Source organism: Molothrus aeneus, unplaced genomic scaffold (assembly GCF_037042795.1).
Source record: "Molothrus aeneus isolate 106 unplaced genomic scaffold, BPBGC_Maene_1.0 scaffold_35, whole genome shotgun sequence".
Classification (NCBI taxonomy): Eukaryota; Metazoa; Chordata; class Aves; order Passeriformes; family Icteridae; genus Molothrus; species Molothrus aeneus.
This window is the reverse complement of record NW_027099016.1, coordinates 4,078,657-4,092,630: the sequence shown is the minus strand read 5'-3', so window position 1 is coordinate 4,092,630 and position 13,974 is coordinate 4,078,657. Positions and strand designations below refer to the sequence as shown.

At 64.0% G+C, this 13,974-nt stretch overlaps 1 protein-coding gene across 19 annotated transcripts in view; it reads left to right on the top strand.

Moving 5' to 3' along the window:
• Positions 1 to 410: 410 nt before the first annotated feature.
• Positions 411 to 13,974, top strand: part of SYNGAP1 (synaptic Ras GTPase activating protein 1) — a 51,302-nt gene continuing 37,738 nt past the window's right edge. For 17 of the 19 annotated variants that reach the window (XR_010785539.1, XR_010785538.1, XM_066571004.1 and 14 more), the window contains exons 1-3: positions 411 to 472; positions 6,274 to 6,395; positions 6,494 to 6,599. Coding sequence is in view for 16 of the 19 variants with exons in the window: in XM_066571004.1 (XP_066427101.1) it covers positions 451 to 472; positions 6,274 to 6,395; positions 6,494 to 6,599 (250 nt within the window). In the remaining 3 variants the exon portion in view is untranslated. Of the gene's footprint in view, positions 473 to 2,703; positions 2,944 to 6,273; positions 6,396 to 6,493; positions 6,600 to 11,495; positions 11,556 to 13,974 lie in introns of those variants that run through there. The other 2 variants (XM_066571012.1, XM_066571014.1) reach the window with 2 other exon arrangements.

Below are 13,974 nucleotides of genomic sequence, written 5' to 3'. Positions count from 1 at the left end.
GTGACGTCACCGCCGCCGCCGGAAGCGGCCGGGGGTGGAGGAGGGAGGGGGGGAGGGGGGGAGGGGGAGTCCCCGCCCCCCCATTTCCCCTCCCCCACCCCCCCGGTTCGCTGCCCCTCCCCCCCCTCCCCCCCCCCATCCCGGGGCTCCCTGGCCTCGCCCCTCCCCCACCTCAGCCCCTCCCCCACCTCGGCCCCTCCCCTCCCTCCAGGCCCCGCCCCCCTCCCCCGCTTTAGCCCCTCCCCCATACCCCGCTCCCCCTCCCCCCCCCGCTCCCGTTCCCGCTCCCCCCCGTGGCCCCTCCCCCCTTTTAGCCCCGCCCCCATTCCCGGCCCCTCCCCCCATTTCCGGCCCCTCTCTCCCCTCCCCCCCGGCCCCTCCCCCCTCCCCCTCCCGCCCCTCCCCCCGCCCCTCCCCCCGCCGGGGGTGTCGCGCGCCGCTGGTGGCACCATGTCCTATGTCCCCTTCCGAGGTACGGCCCCGCCAAACTGGGAGCACTGGGAGCACTGGGAGCCTCTGACCGGGAGACTGGGAGCGCTGGGAGCCCGCACTGGGGAGACTGGGAGCGCTGGGAGCCGGGCGGGGGCTGCACTGGGAGCGCTGGGAGCGGGGGAGGGGGCACTGGGAACGGGGCTGAGGCAGACTGGGAGCACTGGGAGCGGGGGAGGGGGCACTGGGAGCGGGGGAGGCTTTAACTGGGGATACTGGGAGCGGGGGATGCTGCTACTGGGGATACTGGGAGCGGGGGAGGCTCGGACTGGGGATACTGGGAGCGGGGGATGCTGCTACTGGGGATACTGGGAGCGGGGGAGGCTCGGACTGGGGATACTGGGAGCGGGGGAGGCTCGGACTGGGGATACTGGGAGCGGGGGAGGCTCGGACTGGGGCCGGGGGCGGCTTTACTGGGGATACTGGTGCGGGGGGGCGGCTTTACTGGGCATACTGGGAGCACAGGCTGCGGTTACTGGGGATACTGGTGCGGGGGATGCCGGTACTGGGGATACTGGGAGCGGGGGAGGCTCGGACTGGGGCCGGGGGCGGCCGTTACTGGGGATACTGGGAGCACAGGCTGCGGTAACTGGGGATACTGGGAGCGGGGGTGGCTCGGACTGGGCAGACTGGGAGCGGGGGATGCTGGTACTGGGGATACTGGGAGCGGGGGAGGCCGGGACTGGGCAAACTGGGAACGGCGCTGGGGCCGGAGGTGGCCGGGACTGGGCAAACTGGGAGCGGGGGAGGCCGGGACTGGGCAGACTGGGAGCGGGGGCGGCTGTTACTGGGGATACTGGGAGCGGGGGCGGCTCGGACCGGCGGTACTGGGAACAGAGGCTGCGGTTACTGGGGATACTGGTGCGGGGGAGGCCGGGACTGGGGCCGGGGGAGGCTCGGACTGGTGGTACTGGGAGCGGGGGAGGCTCGGACTGGTGGTACTGGGAGCGGGGGTGGCTGTTACTGGGCATACTGGGAACGGGGGTGGCTGTTACTGGGCATACTGGGAACGGGGGAGGCCGGGACTGGAGCCGGAGGTGGCTGCTACTGGGGATACTGGGAGCGGGGGTGGCTGTTACTGGTGGTACTGGGAGCCGGGGCGGCTCGGACTGGGGATACTGGGAATGGGGGAGGCCGGGACTGGGCAGACTGGGAACGCGGGAGGCTCGGACTGGGGCCGGGGGCGGCTGTTACTGGGCAAACTGGGAGCAGAGGCTGCGGTTACTGGGGATACTGGGAGTGGGGGCTGCTGTCACTGGGGATACTGGGAGCAGAGGCTGCTGTTACTGGGGATACTGGTGTGGGGGATGCTGTTACTGGGGATACTGGGAGCAGGGAGGATGCTCTGAATGGGAATACTGGGGATACTGGGACTGGGGGTGGCTGTTACTGGGGATACTGGAAGTGGGAGAGGCCGGTACTGGGACTGAGGAGGTGGCTGTTACTGGGCATACTGGGATTGGGGGTGGCTGTTACTGGGCATACTGGGATTGGGGGTGGCTGTTACTGGGCATACTGGGATTGGAGGTGGCTGTTACTGGGCATACTGGGATTGGGGGTGGCTGTTACTGGGCATACTGGGATTGGAGGTGGCTGTTACTGGGCATACTGGGATTGGGGGTGGCTGTTACTGGGCATACTGGGAGCAGGGGATGCTGTTACTGGGCATACTGGGATTGGGGGTGGCTGTTACTGGGCATACTGGGATTGGGGGTGGCTGTTACTGGGGATACTGGGATTGGGGGGGCTGTTACTGGGCATACTGGGAGCAGGGGCTGCTGTTACTGGTGATACTGGGACTGGGAGAGGCCGGTACTGGGGATACTGGGAGCAGAAGATGCCGGTACTGGGACTGGAGTCAGCTGTTACTGGGCATACTGGGAACGGGGGATGCCATTACTGGGGATACTGGGACCAGTACTGGGCCTGGCAGTGGCTGTTACTGGGGATACTGGGACTGGGGGCACCTGTTACTGGGGATACTGGGACTGGGGGCACCTGTTACTGGGGATACTGGGAACAGGGGAGGCTGTTACTGGGCATACTGGGAGCAGGGGAGGCTGTTACTGGGGATACTGGGACCAGTACTGGGCCTGGCAGTGGCTGTTACTGGGGATACTGGGACTGGGGGCACCTGTTACTGGGGATACTGGGAACAGGGGAGGCTGTTACTGGGCATACTGGGAGCAGGGCCTGCCGGTACTGGGGTTACTGGGGCCGGTACTGGGAGCCGGGGATGCCGTTACTGGGGATACTGGGAGCAGTACTGGAGCTGGGGGTGTCCCTTACTGGTTAGACTGGGGGATGCTGTTACTGGGCATACTGGGATTGGGGGAGGCTGTTACTGGGCATACTGGGGGCTGCTGTTACTGGGCATACTGGGAGCAGAGGCCTTGTACTGGGAGCACTGGGATTGCTGCTGGAGGATACTGGTGCTGGAGGAGGCGGTTACTGGTTAGACTGGGTCCGGGGGGGCTCTTACTGGGAGCGGGGGCTGCTCTTACTGGGGGTACTGGGAGCAGGGGATGCTGTTACTGGGGATACTGGGAATGGGGGCTGTTACTGGGAGTTACTGGTTTGTGCTGGTGCTGTTACTGGGAGTTATGAGGAGATGAGGATGTTGTAACTGGGAGTTACTGGTTTGCAGTGATGCCGTTACTGGGGGTTACTGGGAGGTGGGGATGCTGTAACTGGGAGTTTCTGGGGGTTACTGGGAGATGGGGATGATTTAACTGGGAGTTACTGGGGGTTACTGGGAGACTGGGATGGTGTTACTGGGTGTTACTGGAATAAGGAGATTCTGTAACTGGGAGTTACTGGGAGATGGGGATGCTGTAACTGGGGGTTACTGGGACGTGGGGATGGTGTAACTGGGAGTTACTGGGATGTGGGGATGCTGTAACTGGGGGATACTGGGATGTGGGATGGTGTAACTGGGGGATACTGGGACGTGAGAACGGTGTAACTGGGAGTTACTGGTGTTACTGGTGGTAACTGGTGGTTACTGCTTGTTACTCATGCTTACTGGTTGTTACTGGTCTTACTGGTGCTTACTGGTGCTTACTGGTGGTTATCTGTCCTTACTGGTTGTTACTGGGTGTTACTGGTTGTTACTGGGGGTTACTGGTGTTACTGGTGGTCACTGGGGGTCACTGGTTGTTACTGGTGGCTACTGGGTGTTACTGGTGTTACTGGTGGTCACTGGGGGTCACTGGTTGTTACTGGTGGCTACTGGGTGTTACTGGTGTTACTGGTGGTCACTGGGGGTCACTGGTTGTTACTGGTGCTTGCTGGTGTTACTGGTGTTACTGGGAGATACGGATGCTGTAAATGGTGGTTACTGGTCATTACTGGTTGTTACTGGTGTTACTGGGGGTCACTGGGGGTTACTGGTCCGTGCTGGTTGTTACTGGTCATTACTGGGGGTTACTGGTTGTTACTGGTGGTTACTGGGAGATGGGGATGCTGTAACTGGTGGTTACTGGTGCTTACTGGTGTTACTGGTTATAACTGGTGCTTACTGGTGCTTACTGGGGTTACTGGGAGATGGGGATGGTGTTACTGGTTGTTACTGGTCCATGCTGGTGCTTACTGGTTGTTACTGGTGGTTACTGGAGGTAACTGGGGGCAACTAGGGGTTACTGGTGCTTACTGGTGCTTACTGGTGCTTACTGGTGGTTACAGGGAGATGGGGATGCTGTAACTGGTGCTTACTGGGGTTACTGGGGTTATTGGGAGATGGGAATGGTGTTACTGGTTGTTACTGGTCCTTACTGGTGCTTACTGGCGCTTACTGGTCCGTGCTGGTTGTTACTGGTGGTTACTGGTGTTACTGGTGCTTACTGGTGGTTACAGGGAGATGGGGATGGTGTTACTGGTGTTACTGGTCCATACTGGTCCACACTGGAGGTTACTGGTCCGTACTGGTTGCTACTGGTGGTTACTGGTGGTTACTGGGAGTTACTGGGGGTTCCTGGTGGTTACTGGGAGATGGGGATGTTCTTACTGGTTGTTACTGGTCCATACTGGTCCATACTGGTCCATACTGGTCCATACTGGTCCGTGCTGGTGCCAGGATCCCAGTCCAGCCCATTCCGTGGCCGTGGGGGAATTTGGGGTCCCCCCGGGGTTTTTGGGGTCCTGGGGGTGCTGAGGGACCCTCAGAATTCCCGGGGGGGGGGTTGGGGACCCTCTGGAATTTGGGGACCCCTCTCAAAATCCCCCAAAATCCCCAAAAATCTCCAAAATCCCCAAAATCACCCAAAATCCCCTAAAACCCCCAAATTTGGGACACCGGGTCAGCCCCACCAATGGGAACTGGGGACACCCCGGAATTTGGGAACTTTGGGGTTCCCGAGTGGAATTTTGAGGTTTTAGGGTGGATTTTTGGGGTTCCCGGGTGGAATTTTGGGGGTTCTCAGATGGGATTTTGGGGTTCCCAGGTGGAATTTTGGGGATTCTGGGGGGAATTCTGGGGTTCTCAGGTGGAATCTTGGGCGTCTCTGGGGAGATTTTGGGGTTCTCGGGTGGATTTTTGGGGTTCTCGGGAGGGATTTTTGTGGTTCCCATGAAGAATTTTGGGGTTCCCGGGTGGAATTTTGGGATTCCCGTGAGGGAATTTTTGGGGATCCCAGGTGGAATTTTGAGGCTAACAGGAAGGATTTTGGGGTTCCCGGGTGGGATTTTGGGGTTCTCGTGTGGAATTTTGAGGCTCCTGGGGGGAATCTGGGGGTTTTCCAGGTGGATTTTTGGGGTCCCCGGGTGGAATTTTGGGGGTCCCCGGGTGGAATTTGGGGGTTCCCAGGAGGAATTTTGGGGTTCCCGGGGGGAAATTTGGGCATCCCAGGTCCAACTTTGGGGTTCCTGGATCGGATTTTGGGGTTCCCGTGAGGGATTTTGTGGCTTCCAAGTGGAATTTTGGGGATTCCCAGGCGGATTTTTGGGGTTCCCAGGTGGAATTTTGGGGTTCTCGGGGTTGATTTTGGGGATCCGAGTAGGAATTTTGAGGTTCCCGGGTGGAATTTTGGGGTTCCTGAGTGGAATTTTGTGGCTTCCAAGTGGAATTTTGGGGGTTCCCAAGCGGATTTCTGGGGTTCCCAGGTGGAATTTTGAGGTTCTCGGGGTTGATTTTGGGGTTCCCAGGTGGGATTTCGGGGTTCCCGTGTGGATTTTTGGGGTGTCTCGGACACCAGGTCAACCCCATCTGTGACTGCCAGAGGGGGGAGTCCTGGATTTTGGGGGGGTCACCCTGAGTTTGGGGGAGCACCCAGAGGTTCGAGGGGGTCCTGGGGGTCCCCTCGGCTTCTCTGAGACCCCTCCCCAAAATTTGGGGACCCCCCCCACCCCCATCATAGGCCCCCCCCCCATCCTTTGGGCCCCCGGGGCTACCCCGGTACCGGGGGGGGTTCGGGGGCTTGGGGGGGGGTTTCGAGGGGGTCCTGGGGGTCCCCACGAGTTCCCTGGGACCCCCCCAAAATTTGGGGACCCCCCTCACCCCCATCGTTCCCCCCCCCATCCTTTGGGACCCGGGCCTTCCCACCCCCCCCGCCCGATCCGGGGACCCCCCCCCAGGATTTCGGGGACCCCCCCCCCCCCAGAATCGGGGCCGGTCCCCGCCGTGGGCTGCGGTTGCCGGAGCAACGCGGGATGCGGGCGGAGGATGCGGGAGGAGGATGCGGGTGGGCACCGGGGGGGGGGGGGGCTGGGGATGGGGGGGGGGGTACCCGGTTATTTTTGGGGGTGGGGGAGGGGGGCTCGTCCAGATGTGACCCCCCCCCATCCCAGATGTGCGAGGAGCCCCCCTGGGCCGCGGGCCCTACGCCCCCTCCCCGTACGAGCGGCCCCCCTGGAACCCCCGGTTCTGCATCATCTCCGGCAACCAGCTGCTGATGCTCGATGAGGAGGAGGTGAGCAACGCGAGGAAGGCTCCGGGGGGGGGGCGATGGGGGGGGTTATGGGGGGGGGGGGGTCCCCCCAAATCTCTGACCCCCCCAATCCCCCCCAGATCCACCCGCTGCTGATCCGGGAGCGGCGGGGGGAGCCGTGCCGGAGCAAGCTGCTGCGCAGGACCGTCAGCGTGCCCGTGGAGGGCCGCCCGCACCCCGAGCACGGTAACGGCGCCGGGGGCACCCCCGAGCCGCCCCGGGCCCCTCTGAACCGCCCCGAGCCCCCCCGAACCGCCCCGAATGCCCCCGAATGCCCCCGAACGCCCCCCGAGCCCCCCCGAATCCCCAAACCCCCCCTGAGCCCCCCCTCCCCCCTCGGGGTGTTTGGGGGTGGGGGCGGGGCGGATTTGACGCCCCCCCCCCCCAATCCTTTTCTCACCCCCCCCCCCCACCCGCGCCATGGGAGCCATGGCGACTCCATCCCATAATGCTCGCACAGGCGCTGCTGCGCTGCCGTGGCGACGGTTGCCATGGAGACGGGGACACGGGCCCTGCCCCCCCCACCCCCAAATTCCCCCCCCCTCCTTTTCCCCCCCCCCCCCTTTCCAAGGAGGCGCCGCCCCCCGGGGGGGGAGGGGACACGAGGGGGGAGGGGGAGGGGACACGAGGGGACACGGGAGTGGGGGGGGACACGAGGGGGTGGCACCGGCCCCGCCCCCACCCACAGCCCGCGGGTTTGGGGGGAAAAAAGGGAAAATTGGGGCTGGGGGGGAGGGAGAGGGACAGGGGACAGGGGGGACAGGGATGGGGACAGAAGGACAGGGATGGGGACAGAGGGACAGGGGGACAGGGATGGGGACAGAGGGACAGGGATGGGGACAGAGGGACAGGGGGACAGGGATGGGGACAGAGGGACAGGGATGGGGACAGAGGGACAGAAGGACAGGGATGGGGACAGAAGGACAGGGATGGGGACAGAGGGACACGATGGGGACAGGGGACAGAAGGACAGGGATGGGGACAGAAGGACAGGGATGGGGACAGAGGGACACGATGGGGACAGGGGACAGAGGGACAGGGATGGGGACAGAGGGACAGGGATGGGGACAGGGACAGGGCTGGGGACAGGGATGCCACCACTGCCAGCAGAGCTATTGGGGTCAGGGGACAGCAGTGCCACCCTGAGGATTGGGGACAGCAGTGCCACCAGTGTCACCCGTACTGGGGACAGGGCCACCTGTGCTGCCACCAGCCTTAGTGGGGACAGGGCCACCGGTGTCACCAGCAGTGCCAGGGGACACCGGTGCCACCGCTGTCACCTCCCCAGTGCCACCCCCAGTGTCCCCGTGCTGCTGCCGCCCTCCCCGTGCCACCAGGGCCACCAGGGCCACCAGGGCCACCACCCGTGCTGGGGACAGGGACAGCGGTGCCACCCCGTCACTGCCACCGCTGTCACCCCCAGGGCCACCAGGGCCACCCCTGCTGTCACCCCTCCCTGATGTCACCAGTGCCACTGGGGACAGGGGACAGCGGTGCCACCCACGTCACCGGCATCATTGTCACCATCCAGTGCCACCACTGCTGCCATGCTCTGCTGCTGTCACCGCTGCCGCCACCATCCGGTGCCACCAGTGCCACCAGTGCCATTGTCACCGCTGTTCCCAGTGCCATTGTCACCGCTGCCGCCACCATCCGGTGCCACCAGTGCCACCGGTGCCATTGTCACCGCTGCCACCATCCGCTGCCATAAATGTCACCAGTGCCACCATCACCAGTGTCACCTGTGCCATCAGCGCCGCCGCTGTCACCTGTGCCCCCAGTGCCACCAATGGTGCCACCCCAGTGTCCCCAGTGTCCCCAGTGTCACCTCTCACCACTGCCACTGTTACCAGTGTGTCCCAGTGTCACCAGTGCCACCAATCGCCCCAGTGCCACCAGTGTCCCCATTGCCAGTGTCCCCAGTGTCCCCGGTCACCCTCCCAGTGCCACCATCCCCAGTGCCAGCAGTGTGTCCTGTGTCACCATCCTCAGTGTCCCCAGTGCCACCAGTGCCACCAGTGCCACCATCCCAGTGTCCCCAGTGTCCCCAGTGTCCCCGGTCTCCATCCCTTCAGTGCCCAGTGCCACCATTGTCACCATCCCCAGTGTCCCCAGTACCCCCCCAGTGTCCCCATTCCCAGTGTCCCCAGTGTCCCCAGTGTCCCCAGTGTCACCAGTGCCGCCATCCCAGCGTCCCCAGTCTCCATCCCTTCAGTGCCCAGTGCCACCATCCCCAGTGCCACCAGTACCCCCCCAGTGTGTCCCACTGTCACCCTCCCCAGTGTCCCCAGTGTCCCCAGTGTCCCCAGTGTCCCCAGTGTCCCTGGTCACCTTCCCAGTGTGTCCCAGTGTCTCCATTCCCTTGTCCCCAGTGCCACCGATGCCACCATCTCCAGTGTCCCTGGTCACCCTCCCAGTCTGTCCCAGTGTCCCCAGTGCCACATCCCCTGTCCCAGTGCCACCATCCCCAGTCTGTCCCAGTGTCCCCAGTGCCACCATCCCCAGTGCCGCCAGTGCCACCATTCCTGGTGTTCCCCAGTGCCACCAGTGCCACCATTCCCAGTCTGTCCCAGTGTCCCCAGTGCCACCATCCCACTGTCCCCACCATTCCCAGTGCCACCATCCCCACTGTCCCCAGTGCCCCAGTGTCCCCATTCCCGATGGCCCCAGTGCCACCTCTCATCACTGCCACTGTCACCAGTGTGCCCCAGTGCCACCGGTGCCACCATCCCCAGTGCCACATGTGTGCCACAGTGTCCCCAGCCCCACTGTCCCCAGTGCCACGAGTGTGTCCTGGTGCCACCAGTGCCACCATCCCCAGTCTGTCCCCAGTGTCCCCATCCCCAGTGCCACCAGTGTCACCAGTGTCACCAGTGTTACCAGTCTCCATCCCCTCCGTGCCCAGTGCCACCAGTGCCACCATCCCCAGTCTGTCCCCAGTGTCCCCATCCCCAGTGCCACCAGTGTCACCAGTGTCACCAGTGTTACCAGTCTCCATCCCCTCCGTGCCCAGTGCCACCAGTGCCACCATCCCCAGTCTGTCCCCAGTGTCCCCATCCCCAGTGCCACCAGTGTCACCGGTCTCCATCCCCTCCGTGCCCAGTGCCACCAGTGCCACCATTCCCAGTGTGTCCCCAGTGCCACCACCCTCAGTGCCACCGGTGCCACCATTCCCAGTGCCATCAATGCCACTCATCTCCAGTGTCCCCAGTGCCATTAGTGCCACTCATCCCCAGTGTCCCCAGTGTCCCCAGTGCCACCGCTCACCCTCCCAGTGTGTCCCCAGTGCCACCGTCCCCAGCCTGTGCCAGCGCCACCGGTGCCACCACCCCAGTGTGCCCCAGTGTCCCCATCTCCAGTGCCACCGGTGCCACCAGTGTCCCCATCACCATGTGCCACCACCACCACCGGTGGCCCTGGTCACCCTCCCAGTGTGTCCCAGTGTCCCCAGTGCCGCCGGTGCCACCATCTCAGTGTCCCCAGTGTCCCCAGTGTCCCCCCAGTCTGTCCCAGTTCCCCCAGTTCCCCTCCCCCCCCCCGCTTTTTTCCCACGGCGCACTGGCCCCGCCCCTTTCCCACGCCCCCGCCGTGGGCGTGGCCTCCCCTCCCAACGGGCGTGGCCTCTCCCATTTCGGGGCGTGGCGTCTCCATTTTTGGGCGTGGCCTCCCAGTTTCTGGGCGTGGCCTCCCCCGCACGCCGTGCGCGCCCCCGGAGCGCGGTGGGCGTGGCCAGGGGGACGCCGTGGGCGTGTCCCACGCGCGGTGGGCGTGGTTTGAGCGCGGTGGGCGGGGCCTGCCGAGCGCGGGGCGGCGGCGGCGGCGCCGGGTGAGTGAGGGGGGGGGCTGAGTGTGCAAAGGGGGGGGGCGAGTGTGCAAAGGGGGGTGGGCGAGTGTGAGAGGGGGGAGGGGCGAGTGTGCCAAAGGGGGGGGGAGGGGCCCCCCCGGAGCGCGGGGAGGGGGAGGGGGGGTGGGGGAGGGGCGGCGGGGGCGGCGCGCGCGGAGCCGCGAGCGGGGGGAGGGGGGGAGGGGAGGGGGAGTGAGTGTGCAAAAAAGGGGGGGGGGAGGGGAGGGGAGAGAGCGAGTGTGCAACGGGGAGCGGGGGGAGGGGAGAGGGACGGGGGGGAGCGGGGGGGGGGGCTCAGGTGTGCAAAGGCCGGGGGGGCTCAGGTGTGAGTGTGCAAGGGGGGCTCGGGTGAGTGTGCAAGGGCCGGGGGGGCTCAGGTGTGAGTGTGCAAGGGGGGCTCGGGTGAGTGTGCAAGGGCCGGGGGGGCTCAGGTGTGCAAGGGCCGGGGGGGCTCAGGTGTGCAAGGGGGGCTCGGGTGAGTGTGCAAGGGCCGGGGGGGCTCAGGTGTGCAAGGGGGGCTCGGGTGAGTGTGCAGGCTCAGGTGAGTGTGCGGGGGGGGGCTCAGGTGTGCAAGGGCCGGGGGGGGGGGGTTTGGGGTTTGGGGTCAGTGCAGGGCCTGGGGGTGGGGGGGGGGTTCAGGTGAGTGTGCAAGGCCTCAGGTGTGTCTGTGCCCCCCCAGGTGTGTCTGTGCCCCCCCCAGTGTGTGTGTGAGTGAGTGAACGTGGCCCCCCCCAGGTGAGTCTGACCCCCCCTCAGGTGTGCCCAGGTGTGTGTGCCCCCCCCTTCAGGTGTGTGTGACCCCCCCAGGTGTGCCCAGGTGTGTGTGCCCCCCCCGCTCAGGTGTGTGTGACCCCCCCAGGTGTGCCCAGGTGTGTGTGACCCCCCCCCCCTTCAGGTGTGTGTGACCCCCCCCAGGTGTGCCCAGGTGTGTGTGCCCCCCCCTCAGTGTGCCCAGGTGTGCCCGTGCCCCCCCAGGTGTGTCTGACCCCCCCCCAGGTGTGCCCGTGCCCCTCCCCCCCCCCAGGTGTGTGTGCCCGTGCCCCTCCCCCCTCAGGTGTGTCTGACCCCGCCCCCTCTCAGGTGCCCCCCCCGCCGCCCCCCCCCGATGCTCTCCGGGGTCTCTCGGGCCCCTCCGGGGGGGCTCGGGGGGGCCCCTCCCCCCCGGCTTTAGCCCCGCCCCCCCATGTGGGGCCCCGCCCCCGCCGCGCCCCCCCCCCGCACCCCGGGGTCCCCCCGGAGCCTGCGGGGCCCCCCCGGCCCCCCCCGGGCCCCCCCGGGCGGCTGCAGCACCGTGGCCGGTAGGAGATGGTTCATTGATTCATTAACTGATTAATTGATTCATTAATTAACTGATTGATTGATTGGCTGGGGAGGGGGCTCGGGTCTGGGGGGGATTTAGGGCGGAAAAGTTCCAGGGATCCCAAAATTGTTGGGGAGGGGGCTCAGAGGGGAGCAGCAGCACTGTGGCCGGGAGGAGCTGATTGGTTAATTAATTAATGAATTAATTAATTGGGGAGGGGGCTCTGGAAGGGGGAGGGGGAGGTGAATTTGGGGGGGATTTAGGGGGGAAAAGTTCGAGGGATCCCAAAATTTTGGGGGGGAAGAGCTCGAAATTTGGGAATTTGGGGAGGGGGCTGGGATTCGGGGAAGGGGCTCGGGGTTAAAGGGGATTTGGGGGAGGGGGGGGAAATTTGGGGGGATTTTAGGAGGATTTTAGGGGGTTTGGGTGGGCCAGAATTGAAGGGACCCCAAAATTTGGGGAGGGGGGTTTGGGGGAAAGGAGTGAAAGAGGATTTGGGGAGGGGGAGGTGAATTTGGGGGGGAATTAGGGGGCAAAAGGTCGAGGGACCCCAAAATTTTGGGGGGGAGGAGCTCGAAATTTGGGGAGGGGTCTCGGGGTTAAAGGGGATTTGGGGAAGGGGGGAGAATTTGGGGGAATTTCGGGGGATTTTGGGGGGGGTTTAGGGGCTTTTAGGGTTTGGGGGGGGTAGAATTGGAGGGACCCCAAAATTTGGGGAGGGGGCTGGAATTTGGGGAGGGGTCTCGGGGTTAAAGGGGATTTGGGGAAGGGGGGAGAATTTGGGGGGATTTTGGGGGGATTTTGGGGGGATTTGAGGGGAGTTTGGGGGGGCAGAGTTGAAGCGACCCCCAAATTTGGGGAGGGGGCTCGGGGTTAATGAGGATTTGGGGAGGGGGAAGAATTTTGGGGGAATTCAGGGGGATTTTGGGGGGGCAGAATTAAAGGGACCCCCAAATTTGGGGAGGGGGCTCGGGGTTAAAGGGGATTTGGGGAGGGGAGAGAATTTGGGGGGAATTTAGGGGGATTTTTTGGGGGTCTCTCCGATTTTGGGGTGGGATTTTGGGGTCTCCCCGGATTTGGGGGTGCCCTGACCCCCCGTGACCCCTAAATCCCCCCAGACCCCAAATCCCCCCCTCTGTCACCCCCCGGGGCGGATTTTGGGGCGCTCCCAAGAGATGGGGGTGGGAATTTGGGGTCTCCTTGGGGTTTTGGGGTGGGAGATTTTGGGGTCTCCTTGGGATTTTGGGGTGGGATTTTGGGGTCTCCTTGGGATTTTGGGGTGGAATTTTGGGAAGGGATTTTGGGGTCTCCTTGGGATTTTGGGGTCGGGATTTTGGGGTCCTGCTGCATTTTGGGGGGCGGGATTTGGGTTCACCCCCAGGTTTTGGGGCTGGGATTTTGGGGTCTCCCCGGGTTTTGGGGTCCCCGTGGATTTGGGGCTGGGATTTTTGGGGTTTTGGTGGGATTTGGGGTTCCCCCAGGTTTTGGGGTGCGATTTGGGGTCCCCTTCAGATTTTGGGGTGCAATTTGGGGTCTCTCCGCGTTTTGGGGTGGGATTTTGGTTCCCCCATGTCAGGGGTGCAATTTGGGGTCCCCCAGGGTTTTGGGGTGGGATTTTGGGGTCCCCTCGGGTTTTGGGGTCCCCCTGGCATCAGGGGCTGGGATTTTGGGGTCCCGCTGCATTTTGGGGTGGGATTTTCCTTCACCTCAGGTTTTGGGGTCCCCTTGGATTTGGGACTGGGGTTTTGGGGTCTCACAGGGTTTTGGGGTGGGATTTTGGGGTCTCCCCATATTTTGGGCTGGGATTTGGGTTCCCCTGGGTTGGGGGCGGCATTTTGGGGTCTCCACGGGTTTTAGGGTGGCATTTTGGGGTCTCCCAAGGTTTTGGGGTGGGGTTTGGGGTTCCCTCTGGGTTAGGGGTGTAATTTTGGGGTCCCCCCAGGTTTTGGGGTCCCCTTGGATTTGGGGTGGGATTTTGGGGTCTCCCTGGATTTTGGGGTGGGGTTTTGGGGTGGGATTTGGGTTCACCCCAGGTTTTGGGGTCCCCTTGGATTTGGGGTGGGTTTTAGGTCTCCCCAGGTTTTGGGGTGGGATTTGGGGTCCCCCCGGGTTAGGGGGTCGGACCCGAGGTCCCCTCATATTTTGGGGTATAATTTTGGGGTCCCCCCAGGTTTTGGGGTGAAATTTTGGGGTTCTCTGCGTTTTGGGGTGCGGTTTTGGTCCCTCACCAGTTTTGGGGCTGGGATTTGGGGGTCCTGCTGCATTTTGGGGCTGGGATTTTGGGGTCCCCCATGTTTTGGGATGGGATTTGGGGTCCCCCATGTTTTGGGATGGGTTTTGGGGTGCCCTGACCCCCCCATTTCCCCCCCGGGCTTTGGGGTGGGATTTTGGGCTCCCCTGGATTTTGGGGTGGGACC